At 37.4% G+C, this 14,990-nt stretch overlaps 1 protein-coding gene across 1 annotated transcript in view; it reads left to right on the plus strand.

Moving 5' to 3' along the window:
• Window positions 1-10,925, plus strand: part of LOC135699436 (uncharacterized) — a gene marked incomplete at its 3' end in the record, with an annotated part of 69,301 nt that extends 58,376 nt beyond the window's left edge. The window contains exon 3 of the mRNA XM_065219704.1: window positions 5,194-10,925. Within this exon, the coding sequence (XP_065075776.1) occupies window positions 5,194-10,925 (5,732 nt within the window). The remainder of the gene's footprint in view (window positions 1-5,193) is intronic.
• Window positions 10,926-14,990: the final 4,065 nt, after the last annotated feature.

Genomic DNA, 14,990 nt, shown 5'->3' on the forward strand with positions numbered 1-14,990 from the left:
TTTAACCTCGCATTTTGGTACTGAGGCAGCTCTTGCTTCAACTATAGAAGTATTCAGAGATTCAAGAGCATAATTAATTTCATCTTTGGTTTGCAAAGGAATGTTTGGATCGAAGTTATATTCCATAAATGTTCGATATTGCTCCCAATCAGCTCTATGGTAATTGAAAGTAGAGCTGTTGGGATTACAAATTATTTCTTGGGATATTTCAAAAGTTACTGGAAGGTGATCAGAACCGAAGTCAGCATGGGTAACCAATTGGCTACAAAGTTGACATAAATCAGTTAAGACCAAATCAATAGTTGAGGGATTTCTTGCAGAAGAATAGCTTGTTGGGCTGTTTGGATATTGAATAGTATAATAACCTGCAGAACAATCATCAAACAGAATATTACCATTGTAATTACTTTGAGAATTATTCCATGAGCGATGTTTTGCATTAAAGTCACCAATAATGAAGAATTCAGACCTATGACGGGTAAGTTTCTCAAGGTCACCCTTGAGAAAATTCTTTTGCTGGCCTACGCATTGGAATGGCAAATAGGCAGTTATAAACGTAAGTTGTCCAAATTTTGTTTCAACAGAAACACCCAAAGTTTCAAAACTTTGGTTTCAAATGACGAAAGAATTTTATGTTTTATTCGTCTATGAACAATGAAGGCAACGCCACCACAGGGTCCATCAAGACGATCATTTCTATAAATGAAATAATTTGCGTCCTTCTTAACCTTATGGTCAGGTTTAAGGAACGTTTCAGTTATAACGGCAATATGCACGTTATGAACTCTCAAAAAGTTAAATAGCTCGTCTTCATTATCTTTAAGAGATCGAGCATTCCAATTTATAATATTTAATGATACAAAATCCATTACTGCATTTCAAAGTCATGACAATATTGCTCGCAAATTTTACTCCAGTTTGAATGGCATCAAACATGGAGTTAGATTTAAGCATATCAGAAATCATGGCAATTAATGATTTCTGTAAAAATTCCATTTTAGGAGCATGCTTCCTCAGTCAAAATTTCCGTTAGAATTACGTTGGTGAGTATTTTGACTTCTACCCGCTGCATTAGCAGCATAGGTAGCTCCATTAAGTCGTTGAACATTGTTAGCAGCGAGGGGAGTAGGTACAGAGGAAAAATTTGAAGCAGGGGTGATATTTGTACCTACGGGTACGAATGTAGAATTTGTTCCTCGCTGACCGTTGTTAACAGCAGAGGAATTTGTACCTGGTCGGAAACGTGGAGCGTTTCCTACCTGTCGCTTGGAACGAGATTGAAGAATCGCTTTGCGAGTCTTACATTCCCAAAAATTAGATTTGTGGTTTTCATCACAATTTGAACATTTAAATTTCTTAGGATCTTCCTTCACAGGACAGTCGTCTTTCGCGGGAGAGGAATCACCACAATTCATGCATTTAGATGACATGTAGCAATTTTTAGTTCCGTGTCCCCATTCCTGGCACTTACGGCACTGGGTGAGGTTTTGGAAATTTCCTCCAGTCTTCCTGAAGTGTTCCCACTTCACTAGGACATGGAGCATAAGGCTAGCTTTTTCTAAGGCCTTAAGGTTGTTTAGTTCACTAGACTTGAAGTGAACTAAATAAAAATCATTAGAAATCCCGTTGCGCGAATCGCCAGGACGGGATTTCATTTTCATTTTGATTACTTGGAGTGGCACAACTCCAAGTAATTTTGCCAGTTCATCTTTGATCTGATCCAGGGATTCACCACTGGGCAGTCCTTTCATGACAACCTTGAACACACGTTCAGTTTTGATGTCGTAAGTAAAAAATTTGTGCTGCTTCTCAGTAAGATACTTGAGACATTTAAAGCCGTCCAAGGTTTCAGCCAATACACGGCATTCACCCCGACGTCCAATTTGTAGTGAAAACTTAACTTTCACGAAGTTCAAAAGTTCCATGCGAAGAGCAAATAGGGGGAATCTTTTCCTTCTTGGCATTAAGCCGGGAAAGTTTACTGGAATTTTTCTTGGATGATGGATCATTCTCATCATCCGTGAGCAAATCAAATTGATTACTCAAATTAATTTCATCAGAAGGGGGATCAAAAGTTTGCCACTTTCTTTTGCGTTTAGGCGCCGGTGGCAGTTATTTTTTATCCAAATCGACTTCCAAGCAGATTACTATAAGAATCTGAAGGATCGAAGAGGAATTTTCCAAATCGATATCCAAGAAGGATTACCTCGGGTAGGGTCCAAACAAGGATCGAAGAGGAATAAGTGTTGAACAAGGTAGAAAATTTTTACAGGTTGAGCACTGAAAAGTGCTGTTTAAATTTGTTGTAGCTTTAGGTAGTAGTAACACTTCCACAGCAAAAAGCAAATAGATCCGGACTCAGTGAAATTCACCTAATTTTTGATTTCTAGGCGCCGTTTTATTGGACTAACAAAAACCTACAGAGCTGTGGTCATAAAAAAAAACTTGATAATTTCATGAATTGAAAGGACTTATATCTCACATCTCTTCCTGCTAATTTAAAAGATTTAACGCTTTCAGCGCTTTATATCTATGTACCGAACATTAGGGACGTAATTTTGATGCTTGTTTTCAATTATGACCTACGTACTTTATTTGATAACTTTGATTTGGTATTTGTGAAACCATACGCGTTGATGACGACTGTGCAACTGTTCACTCCTATAGGAAACCCTCATAAACAAATGTCGAATTTCGTAAAACAAAGTGGATAATTTCTTATCTTTTCACTCCACTGGAAAGTCCCAGGCAAAATGTTAATATTTGCGTGAAAGGAGGGGTCACGCTATTTCTAAACAACCCAAATTTGAGAAGGATCTACTCATATTTGTCAAAAGTAGGGTACACGAAATTGAGTAAACAAAGTTTAGACTAACAAGATGACGAATAGAAAACATCAACCCGAATCCAACCGATTTTATTCATTTGTCATCTTGTCAGTTTGCTCAATTTTCGGTAGCCCTACTTTTGACGGATATGAGTAGATCCTACTAAAATGTGGGTTGTTTAAAAATAGCGTGCAATCAATCCTCCCGTCAAAACAAACTTCACGGCAAATGAGACTAACTCATATTTGAGTACCGTGCAGTCAAACTCGCAAAAATTTACTCGTAGAGATTGAGTGACATTTAATCATATATGAGTGACGTTTAATCATATTTGAGAAAACATTTACTCATTCTATGAGTGACTTACTTTTTTGCGAATTTGAGTGATCGGGATTCAAATATGAGTCATATTCATTTACCGTATAGGCCCTTCGAAAAACTATCAAGCCGAACAATGCATTAGGTCCTAAGTAACATTGATCGATCCACCTCTTCCACTTTCTCTTTCATTAATAATTTGGCTACAAATCCGTTTCTTGCCGAATTTTCCCTATAAGATGCTAGATAATAGCTTCTTTTATCGAACTATGTGTTGGAAATAGCTGGAAGAATCCATACATGTCCATGGGGGTGCAAAGAAAAAATCTACTAAAAGAATCTGTCAATGGAATGCTAAATAAAACAGCAAAAAAGGGAGTACTTAAGGGGGTTAGATTTTGATAAATTCTTTAGTGGGAATGACACTGATGAAGACTGCACATTGTAGTCGAAATACGTATCTGTCATGGATACCAAAATTAATTAAGTGGAATTAAATGGAAGATAACCTTTTTTGCTGTTTTATTTTTTTTTAATCTGTCAATGTTATTTAGGAGCTAATGCATTGTTGGGCGTGCTATCACTTGACTTTACAGTTCGTTATATGTGCGGTCGTGAGATGATCTACTTGGCTCGTGATTTAAACATGATGAAAACACTATCTCTTTCATCCTCATCAGTTTTTACGCGAGCAGTGAAAGTGATGTCAACAATGTGGTTACATATGAATGATAAAGAGTGAAAAAGAAGCGCTATTCCACATGCTGATCCTTTCTAGATTGAGGTTCATCTTCGACAGGACCAGGACCAAAGAGTACTACGAAAAAACTGCATGCAAAATACTTTGTCAGTAACTAAAAGTGATATTTGGATATCAAAAGAATACCTGTGTGGTATTATTTTGGTATTGTTCATGTAAAACTTTCAAAATGGCATTCATTAATTTATTCTAAAAGCTGTAACGCGGAAACGGCATTCCTGATCGAAATGACGTCTGATACAAAGTTGCAGAAGAAAATAATGTCTTTCTGTTCCCAAAAAATGTTTATATTTTATTTTAAGTAAAAATGTAATGGAAGTGTAACCTCAAAATTTCCTTGCCCGGTTTATAAAAAAATAAAATAAAAAAGGTTTTAAGAAAGGCAAGCTTTTTCAATTTTCAAAACTATGGAGTCTTTTAGAGTGAAAAAACATGAATTTATTTTTAATTTTGGTACGCATTAATGCTTATAAAAAAATATTTAAAATGCCTTAAACCTTATTTTATAAGTATAAATTATATGAAAAAAGGAATGAATGAATAAAAAAAAATTAAAAATCAGCAAAATGATTTTGAGACAGGGTAGAGAACTACTTCGGCCTAATCGCCCATTTCGGGCCTATCGTGCAGACAACACAAAATAATTCAATGATTTCTGAGTTAACAAGTCAATTATGAGTTTGGTACGATACTTTAGTTAATAAGCTACCAAACGAAGTCAATCAGAAGGCGTGATATGAAGGTTTGCACAGATTATTCCCAAAAACAAAAGAAGAGCTCCGACCGATTAAATTTCTATCTTCATCCGATAGGCCGAAGTGAATTTATTTGCGTTTCAATGGCGTTTCAATGCGTTAGAACGAGTTTAGAATCCGTAGGCCGAGTTTGGCGTCAAGAAGCAGTATTAGACTTTTGACAATATCTCAACGATTGGTTCCTCTTTATCAAATCTTACGGTGCGTACAGAAAGGTAAATAAATTTGGAAGCCATCAGTAATAATAACATTCCGTTTGGTGCTAAACTGCGCTAGATTAAGAAAGACTAAGTGCGGGTTGTGCTTAATAGGCCGAAAATGGGGTAGTTAACCCTACTTAGGTTTTAACACTTTTAATGCAAATCGGAGAAGTCATTTGGCGGCTCCATTACAGGACTGTTGTTGAAGTGAAAAGATGTACTGTAGCACCTTTGTCACTTTCGCTAATGCGTCATTTCTCTTCTATTCCCCAGTTGATTCAAAATGCCGAACCTATTACAAGACGGAACATATGAAGGAAAAATCCAATCAGGTTACCACGGCAAAGTATTCCAAAAACAAGTTGCAGTCACCTTTTTTCTACGGATGCGGAGAGACAGTTTCAATGTCAGATTGGCATATGAAGTGTCACAAGCCGACAAGTACGATGACGTAGTGATCATTGACGATGAACGTGAGGTTTTACACTTCATCCAGGTGAAGCACGCCGTTACCAAAGATGGCAAGGTAAATGTTATCGATTTAAATGCACTATTTCCGACCGAGGGAAAAGATCAACACAACGGAGACTTCAGTATTTACAAGTACCTTGAATCCTATTTGAAAGTTGTTGAAAACTTTAAGAAAGACCAATACAAAAAGCAGTTCTATATATTTACTAATAAGGATTTAAACATCTCCGATGTTGATTGGGTGACACCTATTGAGGTAGAAGTAGATGAAATCCTACGATTTCCTGGATCCAAGGCCCGACACCTGAAACTGGATCCAACCGAAAAAGCTATTAAGGAGTTGAGCAATTTTATCAACAAAGATTTCGAAAATCTTAAAAAGGCAATCAAAGAGCTTTTCAACAATGGAACCGTCAGTAACATTTTAGAAACCTATAGTACTCCTCTGAAAGACGTTTTAACAATAAAAAAGAAGCAATGCAGTTTTTTAGATAGCTTCAACTCGGAAAGCGAACAAATCAATGTTGCCAAGTTGTTTAAAGTTCTGGAAAAAGATAACCTTGATATGAAGAAGACAATAACAGTGAATAACTTTTTACTAAGAAACTCAAGGGTGAAACATTTGCCACGTTATTTTAGTGAGGAGGAAATTGTGGCATTCTTCAACGACTTTTATCTATTGGTGAGTCAACCAAATGATTTGTATCCAATTATTGAAAGCGAGCTGTGGACGTGGTGTAAATCGTGGATCTGTCCAGAAATTCTCAGAAAATTGAGAGAAATCGATCTGATATTTAGAGATCTGATATTAAAATTTGACCAACTCAATAAACCTAAAAAGAATAAAATGAAGGCAATGTTGAAAAAAAGTGATGTACTAAACTGTCTTAGTGAAATTCAGAATGATAACGATAAACTTGAAGGTAAGGAAGCAAAACAATTGCAAAAATATTACATCAATCGCCGTATTATATACAAATATAGTAAACCGACCAATGACGAAAATGTCATTGAAGTTGAGAAAACAGGTATGGAAGAGGCGGAGATGAACCAGCGTCTGGCTGAAAATCTCCTTAATAAAGACAACCAACCAGGTATGGAAGACAAAATTGAAGAACTTTCACGACAGATGAGTGACACTCAGTTTGTTGAAGAGCTTGGGCAAACATTTGAAGACCATCAGATCATCGTACTTCTGGCAGACCCCGGAATGGGGAAGACTAGCTTGCTTCAGTTTGTAGCCTTTGAAGTGCAGAAGCAAAATGTCGTTAATGTACTGTTAGTGTATTTAAGCGAGTTGGTGATGGAGCTCGAAAAAGTAGAACACAGTTCAGATTTGCAGGTGCATAATGTGCTCAAAGTGATCCTTTCAGAGCGAAATTGCGATCTCATTAAAAATGCCCCACATGAAAGGGATGACAGAGACTATTCCATTCTTATAGTGATGGATGGCTTCGACGAGATCCACTCCAAGTACACTGACAAGGTGATTGAGATGCTGGAACAACTCAAGTTGAAAAAGAGCATTCGAATCATCATCAGCGCCAGAAAACACATGCAAGTATTATTAGAGAGTAAATTTAATGTAAGATCTATGTTTTTGGAGCCGTTTAATGTGGAAGATCAAATCAACTATTTCAGAAAGATGTGGCACGAACCAGATCTAGATGAACATTGCTTTGAAAGCTACTCGAAACATATTTTAAACACATTTAAATCAAATATCCCTTCAAATTTAGGCGAAATTTGTGGTGCGCCACTCATGGTAAAAATGCTGGCGGAGGTTTATTTAGAAAAATTTAGAAATTACCATTCATTGAAGAAACAGAATACCAATCAGCTCGTTGATCTGACTAAAGAAAAAATGAATATTGCACAGCTATACGAACAGTTTATAAGAAGATGTTTTCACAAGAAATTTATGGAAAAATTTAAGCCCAAATTTGCTTTGAGCGACGCTGCATTGGATTGGTTGATGGGTGATTTTATTTTGAAGCATCAGTTGTTAGCTATGGAACTGCTAAATATTGAAGTACGTATGGACTTATTAAAAAATCAATATTATAAAGTAATACACGATCAATTTAAAAAACGATGCGAACAGGAATCAGATTCATCACAACTGGTTCATGTAGTCCAGCAGAAGGTTGATTTTTGCCATCGGTCTTACAGTGAATACTTTGTGGCAAAATATCTATGCGACAACATTTTTACGTTGTCAGGAAAAATTGTCAGACGCATTTGGTCTAGATATACTGTTGTTCGAAGATTGTCTATGACCAAGATGGAAGGAAACCAGGCATATCTCAATATCTTAAATAATCTGTGTAAAAAAAACTGGAAGATTGCACTGTGGGCATGTGAGTGTGACTGTTTGAGTATCATTTCCTCTTTAGAAGGACATTTTAAATCATTCTCAACAAGCAACCTAACGGATATGATACTGGTTGCTAAGGAAAGTGGGTTTGTTGAAATATATGAATTATTATCAAAGAATAAAGCTGGCGTGAATGCAGCGGATGAAAAACAATTAAAAATGCCGAACCTATTACAAGACGGAACATATGAAAGAAAAATCCAATCAGGCTACCATGGCGAAGTATATCAAAAACAAGTTGCAGTCACCTTTTTTCTACGGATGCGGAGAGACAGTTTCAATGTCAGATTGGCATATGAAATGTCACAAGCCGACAAGTATGATGACGTAGTGATCATTGACGATGAACGTGAGGTTTTACACTTCATCCAGGTAAAGCACGCCGTTACCAAAGATGGCAAGGTAAATGTTATCGATTTAAATGCACTATTTCCGACCGAGGAAAAAGATCAACACAACGGAGACTTCAGTATTTACAAGTACCTGGAATCCTATTTGAAAGTTGTTGAAAACTTTAAGAAAGACCAATACAAAAAGCAGTTCTATATATTTACTAATAAGGATTTAAACATCTCCGATGTTGATTGGGTGAGGACTGTTGAGGTAGAAGTAGATGAAATCCTACGATTTCCTGGATCCAAGGCCCGACACCTGAAACTGGATCCAACCGAAAAAGCTATTAAGGAGTTGAGCAATTTTATCAACAAAGATTTCGAAAACCTTAAAAAGGCAATCAAAGAGCTTTTCAACAATGGAACCGTCAGTAACATTTTAGAAACCTATAGTACTCCTCTGAAAGACGTTTTAACAATAAAAAAGAAGCAATGCAGTTTTTTAGATAGCTTCAACTCGGAAAGCGAACAATTCAATGTTGCCAAGTTGTTTAAAGTTCTGGAAAAAGATAAGCTTGATATGAAGAAGACAATAACAGTGAATAACTTTTTACTAAGAAACTCAAGGGTGAAACATTTGCCACGTTATTTTAGTGAGGAGGAAATTGTGGCATTCTTCAACAACTTTTCACTATTGGTGAGTCAACCAAATGATTTGTATCCAATTATTGAAAGCGAGCTGTGGACGTGGTGTAAATCGTGGATCTGTCCAGAAATTCTCAGAAAATTGAGAGAAATCGATCTGATATTTAGAGATCTGATATTAAAATTTGACCAACTCAATAAACCTAAAAAGAATAAAATGAAGTCAATGTTGAAAAAAAGTGATGTACTAAACTGTCTTAGTGAAATTCAGAATGATAACGATAAACTTGAAGGTAAGGAAGCAAAACAATTGCAAAAATATTACATCAATCGCCGTATTATATACAAATATAGTAAACCGACCAATGACGAAAATGTCATTGAAGTTGAGAAAACAGGTATGGAAGAGGCCGAGATGAACCAGCGTCTGGCTGAAAATCTCCTTAATAAAGACAACCAACCAGGTATGGAAGACAACATTGAAGAACTTTCACGACAGATGAGTGACACTCAGTTTGTTGAAGAGCTTGGGGAAACATTTGAAGACCATCAGATCATCGTACTCCTGGCAGACCCCGGAATGGGGAAGACTAGCTTGCTTCAGTTTGTAGCCTTTGAAGTGCAGAAGCAAAATGTCGTTAATGTACTGTTAGTGTATTTAAGCGAGTTGGTGATGGAGCTCGAAAAAGTAAAACACATTTCAGAGTTGAAGGTGCTTAATGTGCTCAAAGTGATCCTTTCAGAGCGAAATTGCGATCTCATTGAAAATTCCCCACATGAAAGGGATGACAGAGGCTATTCTATTCTTATATTGATGGATGGCTTCGACGAGATCCACTCCAAGTACACTGACAAGGTGATTGAGATGCTGGAACAACTCAAGTTGAAAAAGAGCATTCGAATCATCATCAGCGCCAGAAAACACATGCAAGTATTATTAGAGAGTAAATTTAATGTAAGATCTATGTTTCTGGAGCCGTTCATTGTGGAAGACCAAATCAACTATTTCAGAAAGATGTGGCACGAACCAGATCTAGATGAACGTTGCTTTGAAAGCTACTCGAAACATATTTTAAACACATTTAAATCAAATATCCCTTCAAATTTAGGCGAAATTTGTGGTGCGCCACTCATGGTAAAAATGCTGGCGGAGGTTTATTTAGAAAAATTTAGAAATTACCATTCATTGATTAAACAGAATACAAATCAGCTCATTGATCTGACTAAAGAAAAAATGAATATTGCACAGCTTTACGAACAGTTTATAAGAAGATGTTTTCACAAGAAATTTATGGAAAAATTTAAGCCCAAATTTGATCTGAGCGACGCTGAATTGGATTGGTTGATGGGTGATTTTATTTTGAAGCATCAGTTATTAGCTATGGAGCTGCTAAACATTGAAGTACGAAGGGAATTGTTTAAAAATCAATATTATAGAGACATACACGATCAATTTAAAAACCGATGCGAACAGGAATCAGATTCATCACAACTGGTTCATGTAGTCCAGCAGAAGGTTGATTTTTGCCATCGGTCTTACAGTGAATACTTTGTGGCAAAATATCTATGCGACAACATTTTTACATTGTCAGGAGAAATTGTCATACGCATTTTGTCTAGATATATTGTTGTTCGAAGATTGTCTATGACCAAGATGGAAGGAAACCAGGCATATATCAAGATCTTAAATAATCTGTGTGAAAAAAGCTGGAAGATTGCACTGTGGGCATGTGAGTGTGACTGTTTGAGTATTATTTCCTCTTTAGAACGACATTTTAAATCATTCTCAACAAGCAACCTAACGGATATGATACTGGTTTCTGCGAAACGTGGGTTTGTTGAAACATGTGAATTATTATTAAAAAATAAAGCTGACGTGAACTCAGTGGATAAAGAACAAAAGACTGCTCTTTATTATGCAGCTCAAAATGGACACGACCAGTTGATCAAACTGTTGATTGACAAAGGATCCACTGTTAACACTTGTTCAAGTACCGGTGTAACTCCACTTCATATCGCAGCATCAAATGGTCATAAGAACGTTGCAGAACTCTTGATATCAAACAATGCTGACGTGAATGCAGTGGGTAAAAATCAATGGACAGCTATTCATTATGCAGCTCAAAATGGACATGATCAGTTGATCCAACTGTTGATTGACAGAGGATCCACTGTTAACATTTGTTCAATTACCGGTAGAACTCCGCTTCATAACGCAGCATCAAATGGTCATAAGAACGTTGCAGAACTCTTGATATCAAACAATGCTGACGTGAATGCAGTGGAAGAAGATCAATGGACTCCTTTGAATTTAGCTTCTCTAAATGGACACGATCAGTTGATCCAAGTGTTGATTGACAAAGGATCCACTGTTAACACTTGCTCAACTACCGGTTATGCTCCACTTCATAGCGCAGCAAGAAATGGTCATAAGAACGTTGCAGAACTCTTGATATCAAACAATGCTGACGTGAATGCACTGGATAAAGATCAATGGACTGCTATTCATTATGCAGCTCTAAATGGACACCACCAGTTGATCCAACTGTTGATTGACAGAGGATCCACTGTAAACATTTGTTCAATTACCGGTTTAACTCCACTTCATAGTGCAGCATTCAATGGTCATAAGAACGTTGCAGAACTCCTGATATCAAAGAATGCTGACGTGAATGCAGTGGATGAAAATCAATGGACTCCTTTGATTTTAGCTTCTCTAAATGGACACGATCAGTTGATCCAACTGTTGATTGACCAAGGATCCACTGTTAACACTTGTTCAACTACCGGTTATACTCCACTTCATAGCGCAGCATCAAATGGTCATAAGAACGTTGCAGAACTCTTGATATCAAACAATGCTGACGTGAATGCAGTGGAAGAAGATCAATGGACTGCTATTCATTTTGCAGCTCAAAATGGACACGATCAGTTGATCCAACTGTTGATTGACCAAGGATCCACTGTTAACACTTGTTCAACTAGCGGTAGAACTCCACTTCATACCGCAGCATTCAATGGTCATAAAAACGTTGCAGAAATCTTGATATCAAACAATGCTGACGTGAATGCAGTGGAAGAAGATCAATGGACTGCTATTCATTTTGCAGCTCAAAATGGACACGATCAGTTGATCCAACTGTTGATTGACCAAGGATCCACTGTTAACACTTGTTCAACTACCGGTGTAACTCCACTTCATACCGCAGCATCAAATGGTCATAAGAACGTTGCAGAACTCTTGATATCAAACAATGCTGACGTGAATGCAGTGGATGAAGATCAATGGACTGCTATTCATTATGCAGCTGAAAATGGACACGATCAGTTGATCCAACTGTTGATTGACAGAGGATCCACTGTTAACACTTGTTCAACTACCGGTGAAACTCCACTTCATACCACAGCATCAAATGGTCATAAGAACGTTGCAGAACTCTTGATATCAAACAATGCTGACGTGAATGCAGTTGATGAAGAACAAAGGACTGCTATTCATTATGCAGCTGAAAATGGACACAATCAGTTGATCCAACTGTTGATTAACAGAGGATCCACTTTTAACACTTGTTCAACTACCGGTGTAACTCCACTTCATAGCGCAGCATGGAATGGTCATAAGAACGTTGCAGAACTCTTGATATCAAACAATGCTGACGTGAATGCAGTGGATAAAGATCAATGGACTGCTATTCATTTTGCAGCTCAAAATGGACACGATCAGTTGATCCAACTGTTGATTGACCAAGGATCCACTGTTAACAGTTGTTCAACTACCGGTGTAACTCCACTTCATACCGCAGCATTCAATGGTCATAAAAACGTTGCAGAAATCTTGATATCAAACAATGCTGACGTGAATGCAGTGAATGAAAAACAATGGACTGCTATTCATTTTGTAGCTCAAAATGGACACTATCAGTTGATCCAACTGTTGATTGACCAAGGATCCACTGTTAACACTTGTTCAACTACCGGTGTAACTCCACTTCATACCGCAGCATTCAATGGTCATAAAAACGTTGCAGAAATCTTGATATCAAACAATGCTGACGTGAATGCAGTGGAAGAATATCAATGGACTGCTATTCATTTTGCAGCTCAAAATGGACGCGATCAGTTGATCCAACTGTTGATTGACCAAGGATCCACTGTTAACACTTGTTCAACTACCGGTGTAACTCCACTTCATACCGCAGCATTCAATGGTCATAAAAACGTTGCAGAAATCTTGATATCAAACAATGCTGACGTGAATGCAGTGGAAGAATATCAATGGACTGCTATTCATTTTGCAGCTCAAAATGGACACGATCAGTTGATCCAACTGTTGATTGACCAAGGATCCACTGTTAACACTTGTTCAACTACCGGTGTAACTCCACTTCATACCGCAGCATTCAATGGTCATAAAAACGTTGCAGAACTCTTGTTATCAAACAATGCTGACGTGAATGTAGTTGATGAAAACCAATGGACTGCTATTCATTTTGCAGCTCAAATTGGACACGATCAGTTGATCCAACTGTTGATTGATAAAGGATCCACTATTCACATTTGTTCAATTACCGGTGTAACTCCACTTCATAGCGCAGCATGGAATGGTCATAAGAACGTTGCAGAACTCTTGATATCAAACAATGCTGACGTGAATGCAGTGGATAAAGATCAATGGACTGCTATTCATTTTGCAGCTCAAAATGGACACGATCAGTTGATCCAACTGTTGATTGACCAAGGATCCACTGTTAACAGTTGTTCAACTACCGGTTTAACTCCACTTCATAGCGCAGCATGGAATGGTCATAAGAACGTTGCAGAACTCTTGATATCAAACAATGCTGACGTGAATGCAGTGGATGAAAATCAATGGACTCCTTTGAATTTAGCTGCTCATAACGGACACGATCAGTTGATCCAACTGTTGATTGATAAAGGATCCACTATTCACATTTGTTCAATTACCGGTGTAACTCCACTTCATAGCGCAGCACGGAATGGTCATAAGAACGTTGCAGAACTCTTGATATCAAACAATGCTGACGTGAATGCAGTGGATGAAAAACAATTGACTGCTATTGATTATGCAGCTCAAAATGGACACGACCAGTTGATCCAACTGTTGATTGACAGAGGATCCACTGTTAACATATGTTCAATTATCGGTAGAACTCCGCTTCATAACGCAGCATTCAATGGTCATAAGAACGTTGCAGAACTCTTGATATCAAACAATGCTGACGTGAATGCAGTGGATGAAAATCAATGGACTCCTTTGAATTTAGCTGCTCATAACGGACACGATCAGTTGATCCAACTGTTGATTGATAAAGGATCCACTATTCACATTTGTTCAATTACCGGTGTAACTCCACTTCATAGCGCAGCACGGAATGGTCATAAGAACGTTGCAGAACTCTTGATATCAAACAATGCTGACGTGAATGCAGTGGATAAAGATCAATGGACTGCTATTCATTTTGCAGCTGAAAATGGACACGATCAGTTGATCCAACTGTTGATTGACCAAGGATCCACTGTTAACACTTGTTCAACTATCGGTGTAACTCCACTTCATACCGCAGCATCAAATGGTCATAAGAGTGTTGCAGAACTCTTGATATCAAACAATGCTGACGTGAATGCAGTGGATAACAATCAATGGACTGCTATTGATTATGCAGCTCAAAATGGACACGATCAGTTAATCCAACTGTTTATTGACAAAGGAGCCACACATTCCGGATCGAACGTTCGACTTTTTTGGTCCAGTGTTGCTTGCACTCTGTTTTCAGCAGTAATTCTTTTTCCCTTATTGAAGAGTTTTTTGGCAAAAAGGTAGATGCGACATAATATGTTTCTAATGTTCCCCCAAAATAAAACAACGCTCCATTAAATTTGATACCATGATCTTTACGATGCGTAAGAAATGTGCATATAGGCATGATAAATTTCCGTAGATATTGAAATAAGGCACATTTTAAATCATGCACATGCTCCATTTCAAAAGTGATGTTCCTTATTTTCTGTTCAGGAATGATACGTTTTAAATGCAGCTGTAGTCGCTAAATTAAAGTAAAATTCCCATACAAGAAGAAACATTGCTTCGTAAACTGTGGGTATTTTCACTTTATGACAAGGACAGGGCACTGTAAACATACATACTGGCTGATTAAAAAGCTCAAAAAACATATATAGGATAAGTTATTGCTCCTTATTTGCTGTATATTGTCCTTTAAAAATAAAATACTACAGGGGTTACTCAAAATAACTAGGATAGGCAAATTTTTGGTCAACTTTGGAG

Source organism: Ochlerotatus camptorhynchus, unplaced genomic scaffold (assembly GCF_037179485.1).
Source record: "Ochlerotatus camptorhynchus isolate MF236.1 unplaced genomic scaffold, CSIRO-AGI_Acam_v1.1 ptg000010l, whole genome shotgun sequence".
Classification (NCBI taxonomy): Eukaryota; Metazoa; Arthropoda; class Insecta; order Diptera; family Culicidae; genus Ochlerotatus; species Ochlerotatus camptorhynchus.